General features: G+C 44.0%; 1 protein-coding gene across 2 annotated transcripts in view; it reads left to right on the top strand.

Moving 5' to 3' along the window:
- Window positions 1–26,947, top strand: part of LOC133140852 (guanine nucleotide exchange factor VAV2-like) — an 82,916-nt gene that overhangs the window by 19,770 nt on the left and 36,199 nt on the right. For both annotated transcript variants that reach the window (XM_061261109.1, XM_061261110.1), the window contains exon 2: window positions 6,746–6,862. In XM_061261109.1, coding sequence (XP_061117093.1) covers window positions 6,746–6,862 — 117 coding nt within the window. The remainder of the gene's footprint in view (window positions 1–6,745; window positions 6,863–26,947) is intronic.

Below are 26,947 nucleotides of genomic sequence, written 5' to 3'. Positions count from 1 at the left end.
GATGGGTCTGACACAGAGAAAGGATGGGTAAAGAAAGAGGAGCATTTTCTGTCTCGTTATTCTCTGAAGTCTGTGAGCTGCCATGCATTTCAGCAGCTCTGTAGGATGTGGGATCTGGGATGTGATTGGCCAGACAGGACATTCCTAGCCACGCCCACCCATTCAGGAACATGCAACCAATCACACCCAGTTACACCCACGTCCAATCAGTGACTCCCCGCCATGCCCAGTCACATCCATTCACTCAGCCACTCCCATTAAGTCAGCCACTCCGGCTAATGGCAGCCTGTAGCCTCGTGGCTAAGATACAGTACTGGGACCTGGAAGGTTGGTGGTTCAAGGTGTAGTCATGATAAGATCCGGACAGCTGTTGGGCCCCTGAGCAAGCCCTTAACCCCGTATTGCTCCAGGGGGGATTGTCCCCTGCTTAGTCTAACCAACTGTAAGTTGCTTTGGACAAAAGTGTCAGCTAAATAACAGATTTTTATTACTATTATGCTCCCAACCCAATCTCAGCCACTCCCGTTCATGCCCAGTCAGTGACAAATGGGGCATGTTCAATCTGAAAACGTTTTGCTACGTTTTGCTGTTTTGCTACGGTTTCTGTGTACGTATTCTCCCAACCGTGTGCAACGTTTTGCAGCAGGCTTTGAGGTGTTTTTGTTCCTGTTTGGTGGGTGTGTCGGGGCTGTAGCCCAATTCAGTAATAATGTAGGCATATGCTTTAAAGGCTGGAGAACGCCTTCTCAGGCCCCATAGGAGCAGACTGTACTATGTCAGTCAGTCTGTTTTGCTACGTTTTGTCAGGGCTGAACATGGCCCTGGCCACATGGGAAACATGGGAAAATAGGAAATTACATCATCATGTGACTGAATGGCCATTATTTTAGAGGCCGTTACTTGCTGGCCTTTTTGAACATTAACGACGGCCCTGCAGACTGTGCAAGGCATTCTTAGATCATCAGATTGTCCATCAGGTGCCTTGTGAATTGTGCCTGAGTTCCTCTGGCAGACAGGGGTCTAAACAGAGTGCATGCCGGGGATGCTCTCAGGTAATCTTCTGAGATTGGACCGGAGCAGATGAAAGCCATTACATCACCGCGGCCGTGCAGTGCAAGGGGTGGAGCTGGGGGAAAAGGACCAGGAAGGTGGCGAAACGGATTAGGGGGAAATGTGTGGGGATGGATGAGAGTCGTAGTGGGGGCAGATAGCTCTCTTGCGTTTGGGGAGCTGGGGATCAGGAGACATGGGTCTGGAGCTCTGGATCTAAGCTCCGTTTCATCTCTCTCTCTGTTTTGTAGCACGGATTTGTTCCTGTCTTGTCTCGAATGCACAGAAAAGCTTTTGGCGATTAAAAGTAAAGGTGTATGGGTTGGTGGATGAGAAGGCCTGGGTGGGTAGGGCTCATGTTGAGAGTCAGCAGTGTGGATCTTCTCCAGTGTGAACAGGAGGCAGAATAAGAATCTTTTAACAGGAGAGAAGCCTCATTTCTAGGTGCTGTCATTAGAATGAGTAATTAGGGTTTGCTGCAGGCTCTAATTAGTACTGTTCAGTCAGGTAACCATTGTTGTCAGACATGGAGAACCCAATGTTTTCAAAACGGAAGTTGTAGTTATTCTTGCACATAAAGATGTCAGAGATGCTCTTGTTGCCTCTGCATAAAACGTGAGAAGGATGGCGATAATGGTGTTGAAGTAGCTTCCTACAAGCAGTGCCTGGGTCGCTGTCTTTGAATTTGAGTTGTATTCTACATGTTTTCCAGTCACAGACTTGCACTTGCTATTTAATAAAAAAATTTAAAAAAGAGAAACAAACATGGCTTTTTGAAAAGCGATTGCAGAGTGATTTTTCCCAGGTTTGGAAAGAGCAGTGACAGCAATTAAGCAGCTGGGTGTGAATGTGAGGAGTAATTAATGGGCCCCTCTCTGCAGTAATTAACGTGATTCTAATTTCATGCAGCTGCACCGGCCCTACGTCTGGGCCTACGAGCCAAACATTACATTGCAGCGTTAGAAACCGCGCCCGTATCGCCTCACGGTTTCTACCCATCACTGTGATGTCGTGCATTAGCAGGGCGTGGCACGCGTCGTGCCTCTGAACTCAGGAAGAGCTATCAAGGTGGTGAGACGGATGCTGTAGCACCTGAGAGAGACTGATGTGCTGGGCTGATACCCGGGATGGGGGTATAAATCATCCCCACCATTGATCCTGGATCTCTGCGGTTCTTTGCTCCCACAGTCCGGTCTGCACATCCATCAGCCCAGAGTGGATAATCACACCTTGGATAGACTCTGAAAAATAATTTCAAAACCCTCAACCTCACCACGTGCCTGTGAGCACACAATGTGCAGGTATACAAGTCACTCTACCAAGCTTCTGGAAAAAACTGTCCAATATTATAGTATATCAAACTATTTAATCCAGGGGTGCACAACTCCGGTCCTCGAGGGCCGGTCTGCGTACTGGTTTTTGTTCCAACCAATGCCTTGTTTTTGTTTTGCTGACAGCTCTATGAATTACCCTGGTTCAAGCCTGTACAGTAAAAATTAGGATGCACTTGCAGTCTGCAGCTGTAGCCAGCACTCATAGCCATGTCAGATAAGATATGATTGAGTCAATTAAATAATTAAGACCAGGAGTTGGCACAAAATCCTCACTCTTGTTGTGCACCCCTGATTTAGTCCCAACAGAAAAATGCTAAATAAAGTGAACCCACGTAGGCCTTTGTAATAATAGCATTAATTTGGTACCAGCTAAAGATACTATGTACTCATGGTCCTTCTGAGCCCTCCCATTCTTACAGAGTTATATTGGGTGAGGAGAGAGAGCATTGTTGTTTCTGTAGTGACCACCTTTCCCACATACACACTAGTTGAGTAGAAAGAGCGCCTTCATCACTTTCTGCTTCAGGGGAGTGAGCACCAGATAAAGCTATGTGGCCAAATAAAACCTAATTTCGTATCTCGGTGGGAGGAAATGTGCAAAGTCAGCACTGACTGGAAGTATTAAGCAAAAAAGTTTAAAAGCTTCAACATGAAACACATGAAAATTATATTTGACATGAACTGAGATGGAAATGTAATGTAAGTGTCTTGCTGGCATGAGAAGGGTCCATGTGAAAATGTCTTTGTTTTTATTTCATTTATTTTAATGCTATCTTTGCAGGGAATTAAAATGTTATTAATTAAATATTTGCCTACCTAATTACTTTGAGAAGCTCCTTCTATTTGGAAGACTTGAACATCTGTGCAATGTGTGTGTGAGTGTGAATCCAGACAGGTCTTTTATTAACCCTGATCTGAGTGTGAAAGGAATAGTGTGGTCAATGCGTCAAACCTGGATAGTGGATAGGTTACAGTAGCAGAAGAATCTTAAAAAAACAAGTCGTAAAAAATAAATACCAAATAAAGTGCTCACTGGGTGTATACATGATCGACTTGTGGATCCACCTCTCCCCATCCGCCGTGCATGTGCCATGTCTGTCACTGACGTGGCCTTGAACTGGTGTTTGAAGGCGAAGGTGAGTCCATTTACCTAATTCACGATGGGTGGAGCTAGGAGCAAGGACAGGAAGAAGGAGATGAAGAATAAGCGATTGGAATGAGCCTATAGCTTCAGAAAGAGGAGAAACGAATGTGTTGTTTGATGGAGGAAGAGGGCCGTGTAGGGGGGCATGGTGTTCCTCTCCACCTGGAGCTCCACACTGGCATGTGATAATGGAGTGGGGGTGAAGGCTGAGACCACTCCACACAGGCCCATAATGTCATTACATTACATTACATTACATTATTGGCATTTGGCAGACGCTCTTATCCAGAGCGACGTACAACAAAGTGCATACCCATAACCAGGGATAAGTTCGCTGAAAGACCCTAGAGGTAAGTACAATTTCAACTGCTACCTGTACAACAAAGATAAGGACAAGGGCCATTTTTTTTTTTTTTTTTTTTTTTTTTTTTTTTTTTTTGAACAAACACACAAACAGAGCAAAAGTCACCAAAGTTAACTATCCAAACACTGCTTACCTAGCCAACTAAAATACTGATACACAAGTCACAGAGACAACAATTAAGGTTCACAGGGAGGTAGGGAGGGATGGGGAGAGGTGCTGTTTGAAGAGGTGTGTCTTCAGCTTGCGCTTGAAGGTGGGGAGGGATTCTATAGTTCTGACCTCAACGGGGAGTTCGTTCCACCACCGTGGAGCCAGAACAGACAGTAGTCGTGAGCGTGAGGTGGAGGTTCTGAGAGGGGGAGGTGCCAAGCGGCCTGTGGAGGCTGAACGAAGAGGTCTGGCAGGGGTGTAGGGTCTGATGATTTTTTGCAGATAAGCTGGGGAAGACCCTTTAACTGCTTGGAAGGCTAGCACCAATGTTTTGAATTTGATGCGAGCCATGACAGGCAGCCAGTGGAGGGAAGTAAGCAGGGGGGTGACGTGTGAGTATTTGGGAAGGTTGAAGACCAGACGAGCTGCTGCATTCTGGATGAGTTGGAGGGGTCTGATGGCAGATGCTGGGAGGCCAGCCAAGAGGGAATTGCAGTAGTCCAGGCGGGACAGAACCATCGCTTGGACCAGGAGCTGGGTCGAGTAGGGGGTGAGAAAGGGGCGGATTCTCCGTATGTTGTATAGGAAGAACCTGCAAGACCGGGTCACCGCCGCAATGTTCTCGGAAAGGGACAGTCTGCTGTCCATCACCACGCCGAGGTTCCTTGCACTGGGTGACAGCGTGAGTGTGGTATCCCCGAGGGAAATGGAGAGATCCAGATGGGGAGAGGTATTAGCAGGGATGAATATCATTTCAGTTTTACCTGGGTTGAGCTTTAGATGGTGGTTGTCCATCCAGCTCTGGATGTCCCTCAGGCAAGCAGAGATACGGGCTGAAACCTGCGTATCAGACGGCGGGAACGAGACGAAGAGTTGGGTATCGTCCGCATAGCAGTGGTAGGATAGCCCATGTGCAGTGATCACAGGGCCAAGGGAGCGAGTGTAGAGAGAAAAAAGAAGCGGGCCAAGGACTGAGCCCTGGGGAACTCCTGTGGCGAGGGGCCGAGGTGTCGATACCGAACCAGCCCAGGCAACCTGGAAGGAGCGACCAGAGAGGTAGGACTCAATCCAGTCCAGGGCTGTGCCACAGATGCCCGTTGCTGACAGGGCAGACAGGAGGATGGAGTGATCCACAGTGTCGAAGGCAGCAGAGAGATCTAGAAGAATGAGGACAGAGGAGAGGGAGGCTGCTCGTGCGGCATGAAGTGACTCACTGACGGAGAGGAGTGCAGTCTCTGTCGAGTGGCCCGATCTGAAGCCAGACTGATGGGGGTCTAGCAGGTTGTTGTTAGAAAAGAAGGAAGAAAGTTGAGTAGAAGCGGCTCGTTCTATAGTTTTAGAAAGGAAAGGAAGAAGAGATACCGGGCGGTAGTTCTGGATGTCTCTGGAGAAACCTCCTCTGCAACAGGGTTCTGGTTTTTGAAGATACCAGCAACGACACATCTACCTTTTTCTTGAAGGATCAGGGGACAGGTGTCCAAGCTGCCATGTTTTCCATTCGATAAGAACAGAAGGCTCATGTATTATTGATGGTTTGTGAATACTGAGTTAAAATGGTCCCTGAATGAGGTTGTGTTTTCATGGTCAGTGATTCTGGGATGCAGTCTGAACTTTTAACTCCACGTGTCAATCCCGATCTTCCTGCAGTAGTTCTACTGACTTGTAGAAATGTGTGGCAATGTTAATGAATCAGTCTCTATGTCTCTATGCGATACTTAAATTAATTTTTTCCCTTTGTGTACACATGACATAAAATTGACTGTATGTGTGTGGTGCAGGCATTTGTATGTATCTGTGTGTGTATATGTACACATGTACATTTGGTGGTGCATGTGTGTGCATATGTACATTTGGTGGTGTCTGTGTGTGTGTGTGGGCACATGTACATTTGGTGGTACTTGTGTTTGTGTGTGTATGCGTGCGTGTGTGTGTGTGTGCACATACATTTGGTGGTGTGTGTATGTGTGTGTGTGTGTGTGTGTGCACATGTACATTTGGTGGTGTATGTGTGTGCACATGTACATTTGATGGTGTGTGTGTGTGTGTGTGCACATGTACATTTGGTGGTGTATGTGTGTGTGTGTGTGTGTGTGTGCACATGTACATTTGGTGGTGTATGTGTGTGCACATGTACATTTGATGGTGTGTGTGTGTGTGCACATGTACATTTGTTTGTGCGTGTGTTTGTGTGTGTGTGCACATGTACATTTGGTGGTGCGTGTGTGTGCACATGTACATTTAGCGGTGTGTGTGCGTGTGTGTGCACATGTACATTTAGCGGTGTGTGTGCGTGTGTGTGCACATGTACATTTAGCGGTGTGTGTGCGTGTGTGTGCACATGGACATTTGGTGGTGCGTGTGTGTGCACATGTACATTTAGCGGTGCGTGTGTGTGCATGTGTGCAGTGCATATCTCACAGGCCCTCCGTCCAGTTCTCAGGCCCTATCAGAATGGCAGACTGCCTGGGGGTGAGGTATTTGAGACAGATCTTTGGTGAATCTTCTGGAAACTTTGCCCAGCCTGCAGCAGATTACATACTGCTGTCTGCTGCTCACATTTGCCAAGTCTAACATGTGTGGGGTTCTGTCGAGCATGGCCAGACCCTCCAGTCTTAACTGTCCCAAGGGGTATCTCTGCTCTCGACAGGTGTCAGATCTTAAATTTTTATTTATGTGTCTCTGCCTGTCATTTTTCCCTTTCAGTTTCTGTGTCTGAAAAACATCCGGACGTTTCTAAAGGTCTGTCATGACAAGCTGGGCCTACGGAACAGTGAGCTGTTTGACCCTTTTGACCTGTTTGACGTACGGGATTTTGGGAAGGTGAGTACTGACCAGTGGTGGGAGCAGATATTTTGGGTGTTTTAGTTGAACAGTGTGGTGTATGGATTGTTCTTAATACATGTCACAAACCTACAGAAAAATTATGCTGTGTGTAGTAACTATGCTATACCGTTACTGAGTGACTGTGTGCTTACACTTGCTGAGTGCAGGTATAGGTTAAACGAGTGCTAGTTACGTTATTAGCCGTGGTGTTCCATGGTGTTATGATATCTGATATTGACTGGGCACCATCATAATCATTTTGAATGGATGCTGTCTCATCTAGGCCTAGTTTAACCCCTGTGTTTAACCACAAAAATGTAATGGGTTACTATGGGTTGCTATGGCTGCTTGTCCTCCACCACGTCAACGTCAAGGACATTGTCGCATGATTAGAGGAAGAGGTGGGGTTGGGGGGGGGGGGGTGGTATGGTGAGTACACCGCACAGAGAGAGACTGCACAGTTTGTGGTTACAAAATGGAAACCAAGAGATATGCTTGAGTGTGTTCACTGTTGTCAGGTACCAGTAAGGAAGGTGGTCACATGATACAGTATTTGGCATTTAGGCCCAGAGCTGATTGGTTTGAGTGCCATGAGCCGGCATAGCTCACAGGCAGCAGGTCTAATAAATAATCTGTTGATGTAGTGCTGCAGGTTTAATTAAGTATAATTCCACTAGCCTCTGTAACCTTTACTGGTTGATATTCAGCGTTAATACAGCCTCGTGCAACCATAATCATAGGTATCGGAAGGCTCAGAAATCAGTTATTTAAAGGGCAGTGTGAGGCTGAAAAAGTGCTCATTCATCACTTTTAAAGTCACAAGGAGGCTTTCACCGAGCTGCTGTAAACAAGTGACAGCATACCTCAATCCTGTCGGCCTCTGAAAGACATTAATCTTCACCGGGAGAAGCTGGTGTCCTGTGCAGGCCTCCTGGCGCAGTTAATGCTGATGTTTGTTGCAGTGGGAGGGGTGGGCCATTAATGCTCAGGGGTGGGGTTGGAGGTTGTACACACCAGGGCAAGGGGAGGGGGGGGTCGTGACCTCAGATGGATTCTCAAGAATATTTTTTTTCCTCCATTTTAAATTAAACAGAGGAGATTGATGTCTAACCTAATGCATTTATTCGCAAGACGGAGGAAAAGGGAGAGGGAGAGGCATGGAGAGAGTAAATTTTGCTGTTACAGAAATTAAATAGAGGGCGGTTCGTTAGATTGCATGAGCACACGGGAAAGGGTATTAAAATGCGGATCCGGGTGAATCGATCACACAGATGCTTGCTTGTCAGGCTGTAAATTGTGTTCAATGTTTCCTACCAGTGCTGAGCTGCCTCGTCGTCGGTATTTCATTAAGGGGAAATACTGCATTGGAATACATTTAATTATATACCTGTATATCACAGATTTTATGTCTTAACTTATACGTGAAAAAGGCACGGGGATCGCTCGTTTTGTGTTTGACAGAAGCAGTGTGTCCAGAAGTTTTACATTATGCCCTACATTCCTCTGCAGTCAGGCTATGGGGCTACCCCTGCCTTTTGGCTACGTTACCATTTACAGTGAAGAAGAGATGTACTGTTAACAAATAGAGCCCCCGCCACACACACACACACACACACACACACACACACACATAAAACACAGCACAGAGGAACACTGACTGAGTGAAAGTGCTCAACAATAAATTCAGTAACTGACTGAAAAGAAAGGTCTGTAGTGGTCGAGTAGCAAGAGAAAACCACAGCTGCATTATTGTATCACTAGGCTATATTTATATAGCCATTTCCATACAATGAAAAGCAAAAAAGTTTGTTGTACAGATGTGCACTTGCATTTACAAAACAATATTAACAACACATTAAAATAGAGAACATTCAGAGATAAAATAGAAATAAATACCTGGCATTTCAACATTTAGTTGTCTGTTGATGTGTATAATGTATTCCCCACATCATGTTATTTAGCAATAGGACTAAGATGTAGCCCATTCTCAGTTTCAGAGTACACCACCTACTAGCAGGTTGTGGATTTATATAATTTGTGAAAAGTGGTTAATGCATCACCTGCTGATAATTTGTGAGCAAAAAATACTGTATTAACTCTCAATACAGAAATATTACTATGTTTTAGTTGAAATTTCATAAAAGATGTGTGAGTGTTGATTACAGAGAAACGTAAAGCAATTACCCATGCAATCTTGGATTAGATTTTGAAGCAAGCTAGGGGTAATTCTATCTTCTGTAGTTCTGTGTTGTAATCTATGTGTTCTATCGTTCTATGGTATCAGTTAGTCGAACACTGCACTAACAATGCAAAGGTTGTGCTTTAGAGATCCCAGGGGCTGCATATGCCAAAACAATGCACGCATTGTGTATGATGCTTTGGATGGAAGCATCTAATAAGAAGCATGTTTGGTTCTATGGTTATATTTCTTGCAGTGCTATAAATGACATGACAAGAATGAGCCATTAAAGGAGGAGGAGCGGTCTTCCAATGGGCAGATGTGCATTTCATTTTACTGCAGCTGTGGTTGTATTTGTTTCACTATTTGTCTTCCTTGGAAACTTTCTTCCCTTCAAAACTCATAGATTTTTCATTGTCCCTGATGTGGGTGTGGATATAATGTAAGGTGTACAGTACATAATCTTTTTTATTGGAGACATTTTTTAATTCTAATTCTCACTTTATTCCATCAGTGAGGGGTAACAAAGACAATGTATGTGTTCTATAATGCTCTGCTTGAAAAGCTTGATTGTTTGATTGACCAGCCAGTCCATAATTAAGGTTTATTGATGAGGTTTTACTGTATGTAAAAAGGCCTGTGAAATGAAACGTGTAATGTCAGCCTTCATAGATATATAATTTGCTAGACTGATATATAATTTTGTTCCTGTCAGCTATATTTTAAGCCAACTCAACCGTTTCAGAATGACCAACCAAACAATTTGGGGATGCAGTAGCATTTCTCAGTATGTGCAATGCTCAAGCTAAAAGAACAAGAAGAAATGATTAATGATTTATTATTTGTATCAAAATTCAGTCTTGATGCTATGAATCGAACAAATGATATGGAATCGTGTAGAATGCTCTTTTAATTTAGGGAACAGTTTAGTTGCTTGAAAACCAAGGACGTGCTTAATTTTCTCTTGTGCATGCATCTGTGCGTACATACACACACGCATAAACACACACAAACACACACACACCCACACACACACAGTGGTACTAGGGGAGTAGCATGAATACTATGCTGTTGCATTGAGCTGTAATTAATGAGCCTCTTCCATCACCTCATTTTATAATTGCTCAATTCATATCTCATTGCATATCTGTTTTTTTAATTGCATTATTGATACTTAATATCTCAAACTGTTTACCTGATATTACTGTATCGTTACACTATGAATATCTCATACTATAGGCATTATGATCTCACATCATGTATAGTACATACTATTACATGCTTTAGGATAATCACAAATTATTATTTCTGCCTACCAAGATATATTTTAATTCCATATTTACTGACATATACTATAGAAATTACTTTATAATGCATATGAATGGATTATAGATTGTTAGAAGTACAGTGGGGTGCAAAAATCTGGACACCCCTGGTTTAAATGTGTTACAATGAATCTGTATGTGACCAAAAGCAAACCTGAACTCAAAATACTTTAAAAAAAGATTATTACCCAGGTGATTTACTCGTTAGGGCTTCAATGAGTCAGGTGAGTATAATTCCAGGGCTGATCCTTTTATTCTGAAGTAACTCCATGCCATCTAATGTATCCAATTGCAATGGCTGTTCTTTCTGGTGTTAACAACCATGGGTTCCTCTAAACAGTTCCATTAAGAAGGTGAAGGCAGTCAGAAACATTATTAGAAAATGGATGATCAATGGAACAGTTGTAGTCAAGGAAAGGTCTGGAAGACCAAGAAATATTTTAGATAGAATGGCCCGAGACCTGGTGATAAATGTTCAGAAGAGTAGCAAACACAGGTCTAGCTGTTCACAGGACAACAATACAACATACTTTAAACAACAAAGACCTACATGGCAGAGTTGCCAGAAAGAACGACCTCAACACAAAATTAAGTGTCTTTTTGGCCACCACCAAAGAAGGTATATTTGGAGAAAAAAGGGTGAAGCCTTTGTAGAAAGAACACCTTGCCAACTGTGAAGCATGGAGGTGGATCCATTATGATTTGGGGTTGTGTAGCAGCTGGGGGCCCAGGAAATATTGAGTGAATGGAATGGGTAGAACTGATTCCACCAAATATTAATTCATTCATTCATTATCCTAACCCGCTTATCCTGAACAGAGTCGCAGGGGGCTGGAGCCTATCCCAGCATACATTGGGCGAAAGGCAGGAATACACCCTGGACAGGTCGCTAGTCCATCGCAGGGCACACACACCATTCACTCACACACTCATACCTACAGGCAATTTAGACTCTCCAATCAGCCTAACCTGCATGTCTTTGGACTGTGGGAGGAAATTGGAGTACCCGGAGGAAACCCATGCAAACACGGGGAGAACATGCAAACTCCACACAGAGAGGCCCCGGCCGACGGGGATTCGAACCCAGGACCTCCTTGCTGTGAGGCGGCAATGCTACCCACTGCACCATCCATGCTGCCTGATTCCACCAAATATGAAGATCAAAATACTTCCTGACAGTTTTACCTTGTACCATTTAGAGTTTGCTTCTGTTCACTTAAATATTTATTGTAAAAGGCCTTTTGACCAGGGGTGCACACGTTTTTTGCACACTCCAATGCCGCATAGATGTGATATTGTAATACTGTACTGTATCTTTAACACCACACTGATATGGGGTTATAATCTTACATAATTAATAACCCATAGATCATATGTCCCTGGAGCGGTGGTCTTGTAAGCAATGTGAAACACGATGGCTTGTTTTAGTGCCACTTCATGAGGGGAACCCATGTGTTTTCATTTATATGCTAATTCCTTTCTCTGCCTTGACCAGTGAATAATAATTAGGCTTCCTCTGATACATTTAGTCAATGGATATCACAGCGAGCATTTCAGTGCTTACGCTGCACAAAAAAAATAAAACATTTCAAAGGAATTGTCGATGACTGTCTTCGTGTACATTGTATTTGCCATTTTAACAAATTGATCTATTATATTGAAAATAACACTTTGTGGCCTGTGTTTTGAGAAGCGGTTCTTGTTAGAATATTGAGTTTTCTGTTGCGGTGATGTACGCTCCAAAATTGTCCCCTCCCGTTTTCTTTCACAAAGAACTGGATTCCTTAATGAATGAATGGGCACTTGCTGTGCCAGTGTATTGAAGCTTTGCTAGTTTGGTTTGATTCATTTGGAAATTACATTTCTTTCAGCAGTCTGTACTGTTTGCACCAATCATAATCATCTTCCCAAGAGTATGCACCAATCAGCTTGAAGGATTTCCTCTTTATTTCCTGTTCCCATTGCTGCTATCTGTCACAAAGGCACTACTACCTGCTGTCAGGCCTGGCTAATCAGGGGAGACCAAATGTACATTTAATTCCTCTAGGAAACACTCAGAAATAACGTGACAGTGGACTGACTTTAAATAAATATGAATTTGGCACGTACAGTATGTATAATCTGAAAAAAGGGATTATATTTATTTTGGCCGCTGGCCCTGTGGGAATGTCAGCCTACACGGGGCAAGTAGAACAGTGTTGAAATTCCTGAATGTCGAGCTCTGGGCCCTGTTTCACAAAGCCGGATTACTTGGCTGGATAACTGCGCTGAGTGACTTGTCTTCTGTTGAAGCATCTTCTGTTGAAATCAGGAGGAAAGTGAGCAGCAGTTCTGTGGGCAGAAACATACTGTTAGTGAGAGAGGTCAGAGGAGAAGGGCCAGACTGGCCGAAGCTGACAGGAAGGTGACAGTTATGCAAATAACCACACATCACAACAGTGGTATGCAGAAGAGCATCTCAGAACACACAACACATCAAACCCCTACGTAGATAGGCTACAGAAGTAGGAGACTTAAGAAGTATAAAAAATAGGTCTCATAAATACCTAATAAAGTGCTCACTGAGTGTATATTGTTACTGTCCAAAATTGAAAATATATCATGATATAAATTTTAGGCCATCTCGCCCAGCCCTAACAGCTGCTATAGTCATTACAGTTGATAGTTAGCTAACAGCATGAACTGGAGTCAGGGTATTTCCACCTTCTGTGTTTTACTTGCCTGCGTTTGCAACTGTTGACTCAGCAATATCCTTTCATGCTTAAGCTGAATGACAATAGCAGATAATGTCTCACTTTTGTTTCAGATTCCAGCAAGACAAAACCACACATATTTGAGCTGGTTAATCAGTTAATTAATCAAAAGCTGAAACGCCCAATACTTTAATCAATTTGAAGGTGCACATTTCTGTTTATGTCAGCGGTTTTACCTGTCTGACTGCCTTCTTTAAATTTGCCCAAATCTTGTGGAAGAAACGCGATTTCTCTTGCACTTGCTCAAGAATGGCTGTGCCTACTGGTCAGTGTGGGATGTTCGTTAACTGGTTTGAAGTTCTCAGTTCCTGTTAGCTAGCAGCAGATGTTTAGGGCTGTCGTAGCTGGGGCAGCTCTCTGACAGGCAGGGCTGAGGCAGCAAAAGTCGCATTCTGTAAGGCTCTGGAATGAGTCAAAATGCACTGAAGCAGAGCGGGACTATGCCACTGTCTGTCATTTCAGGCGGATTTGAGACTTCAATCACGAGCGTGAGTTTCACCCAGGCCTTTTTCCTGTTGCTACAGCACTGTACTCACACAGGAACCCCGTCTGAATGCTTTTAAGTGAAGGCCCTATACATCACTCATGAGAGGGTCCAGGTTAAATTGAGGTTAATAATAATAATAATAATAATAATAAAACACAGATAATTGACAGCTGCACACAGATGATGCAATGGGGAAGATCAGTCATTCTGACTGTTGGTGCCCTCCACAGCTGCCAGTACCCAGTGTCCCCTGGGGCTGGGAAGACACCTGCCATCGCCCTCCGGAGGCTGGAGCCCAGCGGAGCCTGACCCCGCTGCTATAAATAGGCCCGTTACAGTGTGTGTCTCACGCTGCGTGCACCGCTAACCTCACTGTTCCTGGGCCTGGCTCTGGGCGGCTGCAGGCCTGGTGTTCATCGGGGGAGGTTCCCGTGCTCCACTTTCCCCCCTCTTCACTTCCTCAGCATCCTCCAGCTCTGTTCTTTCCCCTGGTCACATGTGCACTCTTGCAGGGCTCTGTCATATATTCCGTTTTAATTCGCTTTAGTGGCACGATAGCTACAGTCATATTGCCAAAGAAACACAATGATATTAAACCATATGTAGAAGCACACGGAAACATGGAAACATGCAATGACTATGAGCACTTACAGTAAACATATTAACATATGCACTCTCATTGCTCTTGTTCGTGCACTCTCCTATCTGTGCTATCACTTTAATACATGCATGGACTCTGCAGAAGAATTGTATTTTATAGTGTTTTGTGTTGAATATATGTGTCTCTGGGTGGATATTTGAGAGAGTTATACTGGACTGTGGCACCAATATCATCTCTGTAGAGTATACAACCCTCCCCCCTCACAGATACAGGGAGCTGGGGCAAGGGGGTGTGAGCTTTGCTATGTACTGACACAAATAGGAGACATGGGCATGTTGGAAATAAAACATACTTTAGAAAAGTGCAAAATAAGTATATTGCCTCTCACTTTACTGTGCAAAATTGCCAATGCACTTTACAGTGCACTACACTAAGGTTGTGAATTCTTTGAAAGGTTTGAAACTTAAACAATCTTCCCAGTGGTGAGCACATGTTGTTTGAGGTACAGTAGCCATTATACATGGCTTTGGCACTTGTCAGAGATCTGTGCTGATGCCTTGATGGAGAGCAGGCTGATGTTAGCGTTGGGGCTGATCAATTTAATTTCATATTTTGAGGCTTTCACCAAATGCTGATTAATTGGTAGTTAATCCAGGATCCATGTTCATTCATAGTGATTTCACTTGAAGTTAATTTCTGTGGATATAAAATATGGACATGCTTAATTTGTCTCCATTTCGCTGGCCTTATTAGCCCTGTTGTATAGCCCTTATCAGCATGCTGCAGTTACTGTGGTACCCACAGAGAAAGCTAGGATGTGAAATTGCCAATAGCCTCAGCCCCAAAAACACACACACACGCATATGCACACGCATACAGACACACACACACATTGTTGCTGTGAGTGTAGCAGTGTTAAGGTGGGGATGAATGATGGATGTCTCTCACTGTGAGCAGCTGGGGGGAGCACAGCCATCTCATGTTCTCCATCACACATATAAAATATTAATCATAATTCATTAGGCTCCTTCCCTGTGGCCTGTGTTATATGACATGATAAACGTGTGTTATTATAATAACATATGTTTGCTGGGCAATGCCCCTTAATGTGCTTTATTGGCATGACATGCACTGTGTTGCCACAATGTCACAAAGAACAAACAGCAGTAAAGAAAAACATACTACCATATGTTTGCCATATCATATACAATATGAAATAATTAATTAACTGCAGATGTTGGCAGTTATTGCTTTTTGGTGCCAATGACTTGTATGGTTGTTATACAAAGCAGTCTGTCCTTCACCCAGGAGAGTGGGCAAGTTTCTTATCAGGAAATGTGGAAAACCATTGAAGTATTGTTTTAATTTTTTCAAAGAAGCCCTTGCTAATTTCAGTATATGTATTGCGATGTTGAACCTCACCAGTCTCGCAGTGATCACGTATCCTATTGCGGTAGAAGGTGTGTTTGTGTCTTCCTGTTTCAATGGCCAAATTGTGATCAACTTAGTCTGTATTTCATTAGGATTTGTATCTGCTTCATCTTTTCAGTTTCTAATTTATTTTTGATTCTTGAAGGAATTTTTAATTGTTGTCAAAAAGCTGTTTTACAATTTGTCTGGTGTCACTTTCAGGCTACATAATAAATATTCTCTACAATTTGCTTGCCCCTCCCAATCTCTAAAAGCAGGTGACTGGAAAAACCCATGTCATCTTGTCAGCCTTTGGGTAAATGGTGACTTGAGTGGGATTTCCATCCAACTGTCTTTATGCAAATTTTGAATTTGCACATTACTAATCCGTGATGTGAAAAACCTTTGAAAATATTGCAAAAACACCAAGTTAGAAAAACAGATTTTTCCAATAAATGATCATATGATTCCACTCCAGAAAGCCAAAAAAAGGCAGCTGGTCTCATCTTGCATTCTTTTGATGCTGTAATGTTGTTGTGTCCTCTCCAGAATATCCACATACATAACAGGAGTTACTCACGATGACTCCATTTTCCTTTGTCAACTTTTCACAAATTCGCTTAACATTTGTGAAACATTTGGACGGACACTTAACTAGTCTTTTTGAGTCCAAGGGGAATCCTGAGGATCTGGTTCTGTCTGGTGTGGATATAAAACCATGGGGGTGCCCCCATAAAACATAACAATGATTAACCCAGGGGTTCTCAAACTTGGTCCTGGTCCCTTATGTACAGTATGCTGGTTTTAATTTCAACCTTAATGGCAAACCCATGAATTGTAACGAGCTGCTAATTGGTATTAGATATTTAGGGTATTTGGCCACATTATGTCAGAAATACTTAGGCATGTCTTGAAGAATAAGTGTCTCATATTGGCATCGTAGGATTTAAGTCTGTCAAAGCAAAAGACGCTTTCACTTTCTGTAATGTGCTTTATGGCAAAGGGCTCATTTAGAGGAGGTTACATTTTTTGCCGATTCAAATATACTGTCTGACAGATGAAATCAGTCCGTTTTGCTGAAAGTATGGATACATGGTTACCGAAGCTGGACTATTTGTGGAAAAAAAACAGAAAACAAGCCAAGCAAGTTTAATAAAAAAGATGTATAAGACCTTGGACTTGTCTTCAACAAGATGAATTGATGAAGAGCAGCAACCATTCAAATAGACGCCAGGAACTCAGTTTGCAAACCGCTACTGTAACAGAGTGAGTCACCTGACAGCCTGTATTACATTTTTCATATAGAAATGAATATTACTGAAAAATCTGTTATTCTGCTGAAGGGAGAAGAGCCTGTCTGGTGCTGAAGTTTTCTATACTCATATCTTTTTCGTATATATTTCTGCCAGAATTCAATTTGGGATGATTTTTGGGCATAATGTGTTCATGATGTTTTTTTTAGATTTATGCTCCAAGGCAGGAGGCCAGCGGACCAGAGATATATTTCTTTTGTTGAATCCTGTTTTCATTTTTTTTGTTTTTCTCCTTTTAACTGGACACAGAAAGCCTTTTTTGTTATTAAAGTAGTTCTCGAAGCAACTGGGTATAGTTCCAGGTTAATGCCTGTGTGTATTCGGCTGCCTTAGCACATTATGCTTGCTTGCAGTGATTAATAAATTAATTAATGTTAGTTTAATTTAAACAGGATTCATTATGTTGTTCAATTACAGCTTGTGGGCAACACCATGCTTATACTGCAAAATCAGCTGTTTCCTCTGAGGCTCTACTGCTGCACAATTTGCCATTCATAGACTGGGGCTAATGTTAGATAGCAATGGCCTAACACTATGCAGCATTGAGTTAATGCTACACAGTGTGGGGCTAATGTTAGATAGCGCTGGGCTAACACTATGCAGCATTGAGTTAATGCTACACAGTGTGGGGCTAATGTTAGAGAGCGCTGGGCTAACACTATGCAGCATTGAGTTAATGCTACACAGTGTGGGGCTAATGTTAGATAGTGCTGGGCTAACACTATGCAGCATTGAGTTAATGCTACACAGTGTGGGGCTAATGTTAGATAGCGCTGGGCTAACACTATGCAGCATTGAGTTAATGCTACACAGTGTGGGGCTAATGTTAGAGAGCGCTGGGCTAACACTATGCAGCATTGAGTTAATGCTACACAGTGTGGGGCTAATGTTAGATAGCGCTGGGCTAACACTATGCAGCATTGAGTTAATTATACACAGTGTGGGTTTAATTTTAGATAGCGCTGAGCTAACGCTATGCAGCATTGAGTTAATGCTACACAGTGTGGGGATAATGTTAGATAGCGCTGGGCTAACGCTATGCAGCACTGAGTTAATGCTACAGAGTGTGGGGCTAATGTTAGATAGCGCTGGGCTAACACTATGCAGCATTGAGTTAATGCTACACAGTGTGGGGCTAATGTTAGATAGCGCTGGGCTAACACTATGCAGCATTGAGTTAATGCTATACTGTGTGGGGCTAATGTTAGATAGCGCTGGGCTAACACTGTGCAGCATTGAGTTAATGCTACACAGTGTGGGGTTAATTTTAGATAGCGCTGGGCTAACGCTATGCAGCATTGAGTTAATGCTACACAGTGTGGGGCTAATGTTAGATAGTGCTGGGCTAACACTATACAGCATTGAGTTAATGCTACACAGTGTGGGGCTAATGTTAGAGAGCGCTGGGCTAACACTATGCAGCATTGAGTTAATGCTACACAGTGTGGGGCTAATGTTAGAGAGCGCTGGGCTAACACTATGCAGCATTGAGTTAATGCTACACAGTGTGGGGCTAATGTTAGATAGCGCTGGGCTAACACTATGCAGCATTAAGTTAATGCTACACAGTGTGGGGCTAATGTTAGATAGCGCTGGGCTAACACTATGCAGCATTGAGTTAATGCTACACAGTGTGGGGTTAATTTTAGATAGCGCTGGGCTAACACTATGCAGCATTGAGTTAATGCATTTTGGGGCTCGGGCAGTTCATACCTGAGATGTCTAGGAGCCAATCATCCTGATCTGTGCAAGCTCTTCTCCAGGGCGATGACCTTCCTGGTCTGGTGTTCTGATTTGCAGTGTGAATAGAGCGTGAGTTTCCGTGATGAGACTTCTAGTTAGACATTTGTTGGAATGGGGCTGGGTCTCTGTGGATATTGAACTGACACTTGGCACTATCTTAGTTTTAAACTTTGACTTCTTTGAAGTCTTTCTTCAAAGAAGGAATTATGTTTCCACAGCTCTGCATTAACAATAGACAAAAATACAAAATAAACGCAACACAATACATCAAAGAAGAGCACCAAAGTAATTTAGGGCAGCCTTTTGGAGAGTGTAGATAGTTATAGGAATGGAATGTCATTACTTGTGTCAAGACTTCCTCTGACCAGATGTGAATTGGTAGGAAGTATTGATATATAAGGAATAATATAAATAATATAAATTAAACATGTTATTATTCGAGATGACGGGAGTAGGGAGGCAAATCATTTTATCAATTGGTTTACAGAGACAGAGGCCTTGTGATTAAAGTATCGTTAAGAAAAATTGACGAATCTAAAGTCAGGCTTCCTTTCACAAGGCATTCCTGCTTTTCATCAGTCTCTGTAGCCATTACATTGTTCGATAAGAGGTGTAACACGACATTCATTCTTTAGTCATGCACGGCTGAGACAGGAAGGCTGAGCTGAGTGGTTGTTTTTCCTGTCCTTTGCTCTGCTGATTGGCTTCGTCTCTTCGGTCGGACTGAAGGTTTCTTGCTGAGCAGAGTGGATCTACTTTAGCCACTTCCTGCAGATAAAAGCACTGAGCATTTCCACAGAGGCACAATTCCAGTTGGGCCCTCCGTCTCCAGGCTATTCTTAAGAGCATCCCCTATAGGGGTAGGGTTCAGTAGTCAGCACAATATATGTAAGTGGGGCTCTGTGGATTAAGGGCGCATGGCTTTGTACATTAAGGGGGTGTAGCTTTGTGTGAGCAGCTCTGTGCATTAAGGGGGCGTGGCTCTGTGCATTCAGGGGGTGTGGCTTTGTGTGATAAGGGGCGGGGCTCTGTGCATTCAGGGGGTGTGGCTTTGTGTGATAAGGAGCGGGGCTCTGTGCATTAAGGGGGTGTGGCTTTGTGTGATAAGGGGCGGGGCTCTGTGCATTAAGGGGGTGTGGCTTTGTGTGAGTGGCTCCGGCAGGGGCGGGGCTCTGCATTAAGGGGGCGTGGCTTTTTGTGAGCAGGGGCGGGGCTCTCTGCGTTAAGGAGGTGTGGCTTTGTGTGAGCAGCTCTGTGCATTAAGGGGGTGTGGCTTTGTGTGAGCAGGGGTGAGGCTCTGTGCATTAAGGGGGCGTGGCTCTGTGTGAGCAGCTCTGTGCATTAAGGGGGTGTAGCTTTGTGTGAGCAGCTCTGTGCATTAAGGGGCAGAAGATCTTAGAAAGATGGAGCGAGAGCAATGAAGACAGCGAGAGAGGGATGGAGAGCAAAGGAGAAGAAGCAACTAACACCTGAGAGTGAATAAGCAAAGCGTTGATGGTGGGAGTCTTTGAGCAGCATGTCTCTTGTCTGTAAAGAGCAGGGCCAGGTGTCCATGTGAACTGAAAGTACAGAATGGATGACTGCGACCGTTCTCACATACTATGCTAATTTGAAAATAAACCTGATACTGTGCACAGGAAGATGCACATGTACCAGTTTGTGTTTCACTGTGTGTATGTGACTGACATTATCTCTCTCTCTCTTTCTCTCTCCCACTCTCTCCATCTTTTTCTCTCTCTATGTACATGGACAAACATGGACACACATACATAAATGTAATCACCTGGAAACAGACAACAAATCAAACAGTCTAATGAAAAGGAGTGTCCCGGTGACAAACACAGATGGTACATTTACATGGAACCAGGTGGCCAAACCGCTGTTACGCTTAATCTCAACTCAACTTTCGAACATGTCATATTAATTCTTATTCTTGCATGTTGTCACCAAATACCTCACTGCGTGCATAATATTGTGATTGAATGAAATGGCACTAATGTCAGCCACAACGTCACAGATACTGTATCTGTGAAGCTATCAAATGGTCGTAAAAAGCCATTGGTGTAGGTCCCTGTTTTTTGGTGTAGGTCCCCCCCCCCCATGCACGCACAGGAAACCATATTACAGTAAGAGGATTATGGCTGAGATGTATGGGACTGGGGCCAGCTGGTCCGTCCTCTGTACTTTACCGCTCCATTCATCTGATTACTGTATGGAATATGGGCCTGGCAGCGTGAACCAGGAGCTGCTTTACTGGGACATCAAACTTTATACCTGCTGATATAGGAACAAATGCGCCCGTCAAACTTTTATCAATATCTTTAATGTATGTGCAGGAACACGCTCTGCCCGTAAAGCTTTCGGTGTTATCTGTAAATATATGGATGAGCACACACACACACCACACCAATCAAAGTTTATATGTGCAGATAAAAACACAATGACATGGGTGTGCTGAACCGCGCTGTCGGGAGTCCGGTCACGTCTGTCAGGGTGCTCAGGGAAGGCTCAGGGACCCGGCAGCTCTGCTGTTATCAGCGGCTGATAATGCGCTCCAATTGCTTTATTCAATTTGAAGGGGCTGGTGTCGCCATCCCGTGCTTTGAGCATTAGACCGCTGGGGGTTACATCCCTAACTCCCCCCCCCACCCCCTCCTCAACACCCCTCGTATGGTAATGCACCTCTCTCGAATCCCTGGAGCTCTGCAGGGTGGTATGCGACACGCGCTTCCCGCTTTTACCTCGGTCTCAGCGACGGGGAAATCATGCCGAACACTGCTTGCCGAGAGGGTAATTCCGTCGGAATGGGAACGCCGTCCGGCGGAGTGGTCGTTTTGAGAGATTATCCCCCTCTCATCATCACCCTGCGTTCACCCCGCTGCCGAACCCCTACCCCCGCTACCCCCCCTCCCCCCCCTTGCCCCCCCCCGTTCTCCACAAACCAAGCTGCTTCCTCTCAGCGCAGATTAGGGTGAGGGTAATGCTGCCCGCTCAAAGGGCATCTTTGGGTTTCCCGAGGCGTCCTGAGCTGTGGCGGGGCAGCGTAGCATAGCGTAGCATAGCGTATGCCGGCCTGTAGCGTAGTGGTTAAGGTAAATGACTGGGGCACGCAAGGTCGGTGGTTCTAATCCCGGTGTAGCCACAATAAGATCCGCAATGCTGTTGGGCCCTTGAGCAAGGCCCTTAACCCTGCATTGTTCCAGGGGAGGATTGTCTCCTGCTTAGTCTAATCAACTGTACGTTGCTCTGGATAAGAGCGTCTGCCAAATGCCAATAATGTAATGTAATGTAGCTGTCCTCCCTTTGTCGTCACTTTGTGTATGTGCTTTTTTGAACATTTTGAGTCATTGAAAGCAGACCTTTTCTGGTGTATTGGAACCTATGAAATATGCAAATCCTGCCTTCAGGTCCTCTTGGTTGGCTCAATTGCGCCAGGCAAGCTCACATCGACAGAAAAGTATTTGAATCCTTAAACAATTATGTATGTGGTATGCTTGAAAGTATGCGTCTTCATCCTGGTAGTACACAACTGTAAAAAAGCAAGACGGAGCATCTATAAATGGCTGAGCAGAGAATCATTGTGCAGATGCAGAGGTGTCGGCCGCTTATCAGAAACCTCATTAATAGCCTGAGGTTTTCTGCTGCTCTATGTGTGGTGTACCGTGTCCTTCTCAGGTGAATTCCGATAGGCCCACATTTTAAGATCTCAGGAAATGCATTCATTTCCCCCAATTTTTTTTTTTTGAAAGCTGCTTCCTGCCAGTCAATCATTTTCTCGGCATCAGTCACAGACAGGTGTGGTTAATTTATATCCAGGCAGAGAATGTGCTGTCACTCAAGATGGATCATGTAAGCTGAAGATATCGATTCGGCAGGCCCCTGCCATTGACAGACAGAACAGAAATAGGCACAGCCCTCTTGTTGAGATTGGCTGTTGTTTCCGTGGGAGTCTGTAGACCTTTACTTTCGCATAGTGACAGCTAGTTTGGGTGAATTCCTCTCACATGTAGCCACTGATATTTAGAAATATTGTTTGAGAGGCTTATTGAGTGCCGGGTCCACTTTTTCCTCATAGAAAAAGCTAATCTGTATGGATGGGATTGCCCATTATAGTGGAGGGCCTGTTAGCTGCTATGCTAATCAGAGAATGAAGCCTTCTCAGCTCTGTTGAAGGTTTAATGGAGATGTTTAGCATGGGCGTCTCTGTCTGACTTTGACAGCTGCCAAGCCTCTTGGAGTTTGGAGACAGGATGCTGCCAGCGTTTGACAGGAAGTGTCTAGTCGTAGTCGGCTCCCATACGGTGCCTGGAGGGAAGAGTTAGGAACGGGAGAAGGCACGGGAAAGTCTTGAGCAGCCTGTGAATAACGAGCAGTCGGTTTCAGTGCTGGGAAAGGGGACCTGTCGGGACATCGTCAATAAAAACGCTTTATTACACCTGACCCATCCACCCTTTTTATTCCGTCTATGTTCAAAACCATATGATCACATTCTGATTGTTTATTAGTGCACTCAGCTTGTCACAGAAGTGTAGTCTTGGCATGCTCTTTATCTTCCTGAATAAGAGAATCACGCTCGGTCTTCCGTTTAATTGGAGATTAATTTCTCACTTGCCCAACGCTGCCATCCTTCTGCAGAAACCGAAAGATTTTTCTATTTGTCTTAATTGCACCTTCATTCTTTTTTGTGCTTTTACGCAACGCTGTCCTGCTGCGTCAGTAATGGAACCATTATCAGCTCTCTTTAGAGGATGTGTGTGTGTGTGTGTGTTTGTGTGTGTGTGTGTGAGAGAGAGAGTGTGTCTCTGTGTGTGTGTGTGTGTGTGTGTGTGTGTGTGTGTGAGAGAGTGTGAGTGTGTGTGTGTGAGAACTGTTCCACAGAAAGATATACCTCCGTACCGCTCTGATGGAGCCAGATAATTACCACACAGGCAGAGTCCTGGTCCTCTTTACGAGCGAACAGCTGGTACAGCCTCTTTCCCAGGCCGTGTGCATGCACACACACACACCCACACACACACACATACGCACACACACACATATGCACACACACACAAGCACACACGCGCACATACACACACATGCGTGGAGTTAAGCAGATATCTGTTTTCAGGACTTGTTTATACTTTGGAGATAGGGAAAACAAAGTTACTGCTGGAGGAGTTATTAGCAGACCAGTAGAGGGCACTATTCCCTCTGGACCAAACCCAATGCTCACTGCAACTATGAGGACACTGTGCTAAAAAGGTGCTTTCCTTTGAAAGAGATATTGACCAATGTTCTGTCTCTCTGTGGCCATTAAGGATCCTGTTGCTCTTTTCAAAAGAATAGGGATTTTAACCCTGTTGTCCTGGCAAAATTCCCACAAAAAAACTGGTTCTCTACATGGCTACCTGATCATCCCTCTAATTGGCTACTGAATACCTTGCATAAATTTGGCAGAATCAAATACAAGGTCATGACTGGTCAATGCTTGAGCATTGCCTGTGGATTCAGCGTTGGTGGGGGTTATGCTTAAATGACAGGATTACAGCAGAATCAGGGGAGTGGGCATGCCACCGCACAGGAGTTTATAAATCAGGGTGTTCTTTCCTCTTCCATTATTCAGAAACAAATTTAGAGCCATGCAGTGTTTTAGAGGCATGCGGTGTCCAGCGGTCACTGCTACCGCTGTACAAGGTTATTCCCCCTATTTTCTTCCCAGCTTGGATTCACTGACAGGACAGCAGCACTTTCTAAACAGATGCTCTAACATTATCCTTCCTCTGTGCGTCTTCAGAGGGCCAGACGAAGGCAATCATCCACGGTCTTGGGTTTTTACTAATAGCCATTTCATATTCTCAAGGATAAAAATCTTTGCCAGAAAAGCTCTGTATTTTAGGATTGACCCACCAAAGGTGCAGAGAAGAGCCCAGTTAATCCATCATCAATGATTTAATATGATGGGCCATGATTTGGTGCGGTAAATTCAGACCTGATTTGCGGGAAGTCAGCACCTGACTATTGCTTGAACCAGAATTGTTTGGATGGTTGATTGCAAATTGCATAAGTAAAATTTGACTTACCACTACCATTTTGTGCTCAGGAGCCTAACCACAGAATTTATATTGATTGGCCTATAGGTAAAACTGTATTAATGGAAATAGCATGTCAATAGCAATAGAATGTAACTTCAATGTGATACGGATTATTTTAGCAAGCATATTTCTGGTAGATTTTTAGCAGATTTATCAGAAATCAGAATTCGTCATTCTTCCTCCGTTGGTTTTGACTGCTGGTGAACTTTGAAGTGCTTCCCTGTTACTTCCATTGCTTTTTGGGTACAAAGAAATGATCATGCCATTCTTTTCTGGAATTAGTGGTTATATTGAACTTCAGCAGTCTTGCTGTTTTTCTTATGTATTGTAAGCACACACAGTAACTCATCTAGCCTTAGACAATGCTTCCTGAATGGTACTTGCTCCATTGACTACAGTTTGTGCAGCTTGTGATTTTTCCGTTTCTCTGTTCTTTGCTGTTAATGCAATAAAGATCATTTTTCCTTCATCGAGAAAGAAACATGCCTTTCTTTACCTACACTGCAAATTTCTGTGAGTAAAAAACACGGCTGCCTTGGAGCAGTTCACTCATCGCAAAATAACAAAATGGTCATTGCAGAACCATCCAACATTACTAATCTCTTGTGGCACTAATTCACTCCTATTTAAAACCTTATGTCAATCAACATTATGAATAATGGCAAAAACATCTGTTATATTCATGCAAAGAACTTGTCAAAAAGTGCACAAGAATGGACAGAGGTGTCAATATTCACACAATATGCACTCTGTGAGCACATTATTAGGTATTTATTCAACTTAATTTAGACTTACTGGTCTTCTGCTGGGGTGGCATGGATGGTAGCACTGCCGCCTCACGGCAAGGAGGTCCTGGGTTCGAATCCCCGTCGGCCGGGGCCTCTCTGCGTGCACGTTTCTCCCCGTGTTTGCGTGGGTTTCCTCCGGGTACTTTGGTTTCCTCCCACAGTCCAAAGACATGCAGGTTAGGCTGATTGGAGAGTCTAAATTGCCCGTATGAGTGTGTGAGTGAATGGTGTGTGTGCCCTGCGATGGACTGGCGACCTGTCTAGGGTGTATTCCTGCCTTTCGCCCAATTTATGCTGGGATAGGCTCCAGCCCCCCTGCGACCCTGTTCAGGATAAGCGGGTTAAGATAATGGATGGATGGGTCTTCTGCTGCTATAGCCTATCCATTTAAGAGGTTTGACATTCTGTGTGTTCAGAGATGCTCTTCTGCATACCACTGTTGTGATGTGTGGTTATTTGTGTTACTGTCACCTTCCTGTCAGCTTTGAACAGTCTGGCCCTTCGCCTCTGACCTCCTTCATTAACAAGGTGTTTTTTCCCGCAGAACTGCTGCTCACTGGATTTTATTTGTTTGTTTTTCGCACCATTCTCTGCAATCTCTAGAGACTGTTGTGCGTGAAAATCACAGGAGATAAGCAGTTTCTCAAGAGTAACTCAAACCACCCTGTCTGGCACCAACAACATTCCACGGTCAAATTCACTTTGATCTCATTTCTTCCCCATTCTGACATTTGGTCTGAACTACAGCTGAACCTCTTGGCATGCTTTTATGCATTTAGTTGCTGCCACATGATTGGCTGATTAAATATTTGCATTAACAAGCTGGTGTACTGGTCTACCTAATAAATTGCTCACTGAGTGTTTATCATATCGACCCGTTTAACTGCTTCTAGTAGAATACAAAAATGCGTTCGTTCTATTCACCCTCCCTCTCCCCATCAGCTGGTGCGTGGTGAGCAGAATTGTGCCGAACAGCTGCCGGGCATTAACACACCATCCAGGCTTATTCCTGCTTCTGCCTACTGTCTGCCTGGCTATACATTACATGCAGTAGAAATTGGCAATGCTCGGGTGAATGAGGGACCAGTAATGAGGGACAAGTAGTATGTGGAAAACCTGAACATTCTTCACAGGGGTGACGGATCCATTAACTAAACATTGACCTCAACTAATTGTATGTTACTTCATGTTGTTTATGGTCCGTGAATGTTTTTGTGTTTGTTTTTTTATTTACTGCAGTTTGTGTGGATGGGGGGGGGGGGGGGGGTTGAACGGAGCGTGTGCTTATTTCAGGGCTATGAGGTTAACTCAATACATTTAGACTCTCCAGCCATTTACATGGATGGATTTGATTGAATCACACCGTCCCGCTTCTGCTCCTGTTTACCGACTGATCGATTGAAGACTTC

The sequence above is a fragment of the Conger conger genome, chromosome 11 (assembly GCF_963514075.1).
Source record: "Conger conger chromosome 11, fConCon1.1, whole genome shotgun sequence".
In the NCBI taxonomy this organism is placed as follows: domain Eukaryota; kingdom Metazoa; phylum Chordata; class Actinopteri; order Anguilliformes; family Congridae; genus Conger; species Conger conger.
This window is presented reverse-complemented; position numbering and strand designations above follow the sequence as displayed.